Consider the following 6,026-nt stretch of genomic DNA (forward strand, 5'->3'; position numbering starts at 1 on the left):
ATTCCCTTTTCTCGGACTCAATATTGGTAGACTGCGTTTTCAGGCGAGAAAAGATATCCTTCGGCGTGATGTTGTACCAATATACGGCTTCTGAGACGGTGCACTGCTTCCTGGCTGCAATTCTTTTGACACTGCGATGGCTTCTCTCATCAATACCGTTGCCAGATGGCACATAAGCACATCGCAGTCGCAACTGCACTTCCCACTCCTTCAGGAACTGCCTGACCTGCCGGCTGCAGAAGGCTGTGTCACTGTCCGTCAACACCTCTTCGGGGGCGCTTCTTTCAAAGAACACTAATGGCAGCTGGCGAATAATGTAGAGGGAGTCCTGCCGCCCGAGTGGTCTTCAGACCGCGAAGCGTGTAGGTCCACAATCGATTAGGGTGAATCACACACAGGGAAGTGGCCCACCAGTTTCCCACAAACAGAAAAAAACGCTTCGAAGAGTGATGTTCGCTGGAACTTCTGGGATGTCACCACCTCTCCTCCAGTGGAACTCCTGCTTGCTACCGCTCACGCGCAGGCCAAGTACTTTGACCCTGTCTCGCTAACGCTCCGGTTCCTTGCATTTCAGTCCGAAGTTCTCGAAGTGATCTTTGACCGACTGAGTAGACATGAAGCTCTCATTTAAAAAGATATCGTCGATATAAGACGATATTGCCTGACGCACAGCCTCATCCTGTTGCCGGATCGCGTGCATAATTGCCGTCATAATGCCTGGTGCCACGTTGAGATCGAACCCTAGTCTGGTCAGACAATAGCGAGTTCCTTTAACTTCCACAGTTTAAAATGGCAAGAGTGCTTTTTCAATGCGTATCTGCAGGTAGTCTCTGCGCAGGTTCAGAATTGCCACGTCTGGCCCTCGCTGCCTCCACTCCCTTAATTTGGGCGCACAAACATCCGCCCCTGCCGAGTACGGGTCGACATGTTCATTAAGCTCACGGTAGTCCATGACGAGTCGGACCTTTTGTTTGCTATCTTGTAAGACGGCCATCAGGGGAATCAGTCCTGAGGGGAAAGGCGAGCTCATCCTCCGGGTATAGAAACAGCCAGTTATTGTTGATCCAAGTCTGCAGTTTTTCTTCATACTGCCCCCTGACCCTCATTGGAGGTGGGTACTCTGATAGTCGGTTCCGACAGGGTATTGGTGATTGATGTCCAGACCAATTCAAAGACGTTGTCCACGCGTTGGTTTCCCTGTCGTACTCCGCATGACAGTCAGGCTCTTCCAGAGTAATTGCCGCGCAAACGCGTTTCTCATGTCGGGAGAACTCTATCTTGCCGATGCAATCCATAGTGATTTCACCCAGCTGTGTAATCAAATCCATCCCTAGAAGTAGGTCGTACCCAAGCAGCTCCCCATCCACCACCAGAGCTGCCACGGCTACTTCACGATGCTTGTGCTAATTACGGTTTGGTAGAATTTTCAAAGGTCAAATCGTTGAATTTTGACCCCTTTACAGCCAAATTCCTGATCGAAAACCGATTAAAAAGATTTTCCCAAATCTCGTGTTGGTAGACTGCAAATTGACAAATTGCAATGAGTAGTTTGTAGGGAAATGTGCACACACAGACACATAGACAGACAGTTAGACAGACATTTTCACTTATATATATATATGTGTGTGTGTGTGTGTGTGTATGTGTGTGTGTGTGTGTGTGTGTGTGTGTGTGTGTGTGTGTGTGTGTGTGTGTGTGTGTTTCAGCATGACGTTTTCGGCAATGCTGACTGATGCCTTCAGGGAAGTTACTCCTGGCATCCAAATCGTGTACCGGTGTGATGGGAAGCTCTTCAATCTCCGCCATCTACAAGCTGTCAGTAAAGTCAAAGAAACAGTAACCAGAGACCTCCTTTTTGCTGACGACTGTGCTCTCAATGCCACCAAAGAGCATGAAGTGCAACTGGAAATGGACAAATTTTCTGTCTATCGCCCGGCTTCCATACTCCTTCTTTGCCTATTAGTCAGGCGCAGAGAAACTATCACAGTGATTCGACAGAAACACCCAGTGGTAGATCTTGTTTCTTGTCTAGGGCAATGAACGCCGTCTCCCCACTCCCGACACACCCCATCCCTAAAGCTGGGCACTTGAGAGTGCTTGAGTACCATATATGCCTGAGCAATTAGATTGGGTTGACCTTCCTCTGATGGGTTGAGGGTACCGGATTGACAGTTACTGGCTGCTGTTTCCGACTGGTAGTACAGGAGCCCTAACTCTTTGGTAGCGCTTAGAGCGGCTGCTCCATCAACAGTTGTATAATATCGGGATGTTTGTAGTGCCATGTCGCGCATAGAAAGGGACCCTGCACTCATCCCCGGTGGGCTTTCCTGAGGCCACAGTCCTAGTTGATGGAGGGTCAGCTGATGCTCTACTTGTGGTGCATGTGTGATACTCTGTATAACCTTCTGTTCGGCTCCCCCTAACCTAACTGAAACTCGTTAAAAAATATGATGACAGTACAATCTAAAAATAAGCTTAAACCAGGCTTAGGGTCAAACAAATCCAACTTGCCTCCTCCCTTGAGGCTTGCATTCACAAATATCCGTGGGCTTAGAACTAATTTAGCTGATGTTGAAGCATTTCTCCTAACAAATACCCCGGATATCTTAGCACTAAGTGAGTCTAACCTACACTCTTCCATCCCCTCTTACTACTTTAACATGCCTGGATATCTCCCACTCTGTCGTAAGGACTCTGACAGACATATGCATGGACTTGGAGTTTACATTCGTAATACCCTTCCCTTGACTAGAGAAACAAACCTAGAAACGGATGATCAAGCCTTTATGTGCTTTAGACTAATTATGCAACACAACATTAGCTACTTTTACTTTTTCTACCGCTCTCCCTCGATCCAAGACTGCACCAAAATAAACAAAGTAGCTGACAGCATAGACACAGCACTCTCCCTCGACACTAGCGCCCAAGTACATGTATTTGGTGACTTTAATATCCATCACAAAAACTGGCTTGGATTCTCTACTTGCACAGATGCAGCGGGCAGCGCAACTCATAGCTTCTCTATATCTCACTCCCTATCACAAATTGTTACTTTTCCAACCCGTTTCCCTGATCAGCAAGAACAACACGCATCACTTTTAGATCTGTTTTTGGGGGGGAAATATTTTTTCTCTTCCTGTTGAACAGTGTGCAAACGAGACCACTGAATGGTTCAAAACTGCAATCGAAGCGCATGTTCCCATGCGGAAATTCTATAGCAAGCCCCACTCTCCCCAATGGTTTACTTCGACTTGCGCAACTGCCATTGCTCAAAGGCAGCATGCATTCCGCAGGTTTAACTGACATAAGTCCAGTTCAAACAGACAGAAGTACATAGAAGCTAGAAGTAACGTTAAGAAAGAAATAGCGACAGCTAAGAGGGAATTTACTGAAACCACTAAAAAACGCATCGAAGCACAAAAACTAGGAACTCGTGACTTCTGGAAAATCTACAACAGTGTAGTAAATAATGTGCAATAAACAATTCCCCCACTAACCAACAATCACGAGGTTGTTTGCTCAGCAACCGAGAAGGCTAACATTCTTGCCAGTCGGTTTGCCTCAAACTCCACACTGGACCCTTCCAACCACCCCCTACCTCAATTTCCTATGCGGACAGACGCCACGCTAGATGATCTGAAAATCACCCCTGCTCAGGTGCATGCTATCATAAAAAACCTTGACACTTCAAAAGCATGTGGACCCGATCTCATCCCAGCTGTGCTATTAAAAAAGTGCTCAGCCAAAGTAGCTCCAGTTCTCTCCAAACTCTACAACAAATGCCTTAATGAATCTTGCTTTCCGGGCTGTTGGAAAACTGCTTCTGTGGTACCAGTATTCAAGAAATCTGGCGAAAGAATTGACCCATTAAATTATCGCCCTATTAGCCTCCTCCCACTTTTTGCCAAAATATTTGAGACCTTAATTAACCATGCTCTAGTCCATTACCTTACAGATGCTAAACTTCTGACCGACCAACAATATGGATTTAGACAAGCCCGTTCCACAGCAGACATCCTCACTGTAATCTCTGAACGTATATACCATTCACTGGACAAAGCGGGAGAGGGCAGAGCAGTAGCTCTAGATATATCTAAGGCTTTTGACAGGGTATGGCATGAGGGTCTCCTCAGGAAGATTAGATCATACGGTATCACTGGTAGAATACTCAACATAATTAAATCCTTCTTAGATAATAGAAAAATCCAGGTTGTCCTCGACGGTCGTACATCTAAACAATATGATATAAATGCGAAAGTGCCCCAGGGATCTATCCTTGGACCTCTACTGTTCCTGATATTCATAAATGACCTGCCCGACAAAATTACCTCTGAGATGGGTATATATGCTGATGACACCACACTCTATAACAGGCACGACAGGAAAACAAATGAATATATATCTAAAGTAATGGCAGAAACACTAGAGGATGACCTCCAATCAGTAGTGGAATGGGGACAAAAATGGATGGTCACATTCAATGCCGCCAAGACTAAACTGGTTTCATTCAATAATTACAAGAAACCTTCTCTACCACCTATAGCAATGGCCAACGACTCTTTATCTGAGAGTACGTCTTTCAAGCTCCTTGGCCTATGTTCACAGGAAACATGAGCTGGAACAATTACATCGAGGGCATTGCCAGGGCTGCTGCAAGGAAGGTGGGCTCTCTCTACCGTGCTAGAAAACTACTAACACCCGAAAGTATTATGTACCTCTATAAAGCAACCATTCGCCCATGTATGGAGTATTGCTGTCATATTTGGGCTCGTGCATCGGCTACTAGTCTCTCGCTCCTTGACAAGGTTCAAAAGAGAGTCGCAAATCTGATAGGCCCTGAACTGGCATCTAAGCTTCAGCCTCTGTCCCATCGACAAAACGTTGCATCCTTCTGCCTTTTCTACAAGTATTTTAATGGTGAATGCTCTGATGAACTGCAAGCACTCCTGCCCCCACGACGTGAACACCCTCGACAGATCCGACAAGCTTCAAAATCCCACCCCCACACTGTAGAGATCCCTAGATGTAAAAGATCTTTCTACTCCGGTAGTTTCTTCCCCAGAACCGCTAGACTTTGGAATTCCTTTCCAGGTCACTGCTTCCCCAACTGTACTGACATGCAGAAGTTCAAGTGCAACGTGCACCAACATCTTGCTGCCCAAATCCCTACATAGTACCCCAGTAGATGTTTCCCCTTATAGTAGCCCCCTACACCAAAGTTGCAATGAGCCTTGTTTGGGGTGAAAATGTAATTTAAAAAAATAAATAAAAAAGTATGAGCAAGACAGAAGTCACTTACCAGGAACCGAACATCCAAGTAAATTGTCAGAGCTTGAAAGCAGTAGACCATTTCACCTACCTTGGCAGTACACTCTCTCGTGCTGCCAACATCGACATCGAAATCACCAACCGCATTGCCAAGGCCAGCAGCTCCTTTGGCAGACTAAGGAAAACAGTCTGGGAACGAAGAGGAATTCAGCAGTACACAAAGGTCAAAGTGTACAAAGCAGTGGTCCTGACATCTCTTCTATATGGTTGTGAAACGTGGGTCCTCTACAGACGTCACGAAAAACAACTAAACCACTTCCATCTTCGATGTCTTCGAAACATCTTGAACATTCGCTGGCAAAACAAGATCCCAGACACTGATGTTCTCGACAGGTCCAAGCTCCCAAGCATCATCACCACTATCCGCAAACCACAAACCCGCTGGGTAGACCACGTGTATCAGATGACAGACTCGCGCATACCAAAACAACTGCTCTATGGTGAACTCCGATGTGGAATGTGAAGAGCTGGTGGACAGCGCAAACGGTTCAAAGACACTCTGATGTCCTGTATGAAAGACTTCAACATTGACGTGAACTCATGGGAAAGCAGTGCTTCCGACAGGCCAACCTGGCGCCGCTTGGTACATGAGGGCTCTCTGCTCGCGGAGGCAAGACGAACTGAATCTGCAAAAGAGAAACGCGAAAAGCCCGAGATGCTGAAGTGGCCGTCTTCAGCCACTGGTGTCCAACATGTGG

At 46.4% G+C, this 6,026-nt stretch overlaps 1 protein-coding gene across 1 annotated transcript; it reads left to right on the forward strand.

Moving 5' to 3' along the window:
* Window positions 1-5,275: 5,275 nt before the first annotated feature.
* LOC145266323 (uncharacterized) lies at window positions 5,276-5,791 on the forward strand. The gene has a single exon (XM_080121899.1). It carries the CDS (start codon window positions 5,276-5,278, stop codon window positions 5,789-5,791), a length of 516 nt encoding a protein of 171 aa, XP_079978025.1.
* The last annotated feature ends 235 nt before the right edge of the window (window positions 5,792-6,026 follow it).

The sequence above is a fragment of the Euprymna scolopes genome, chromosome 4, assembly GCF_053919585.1.
Source record: "Euprymna scolopes isolate OS-2025 chromosome 4, ASM5391958v1, whole genome shotgun sequence".
NCBI lineage: Eukaryota > Metazoa > Mollusca > Cephalopoda > Sepiida > Sepiolidae > Euprymna > Euprymna scolopes.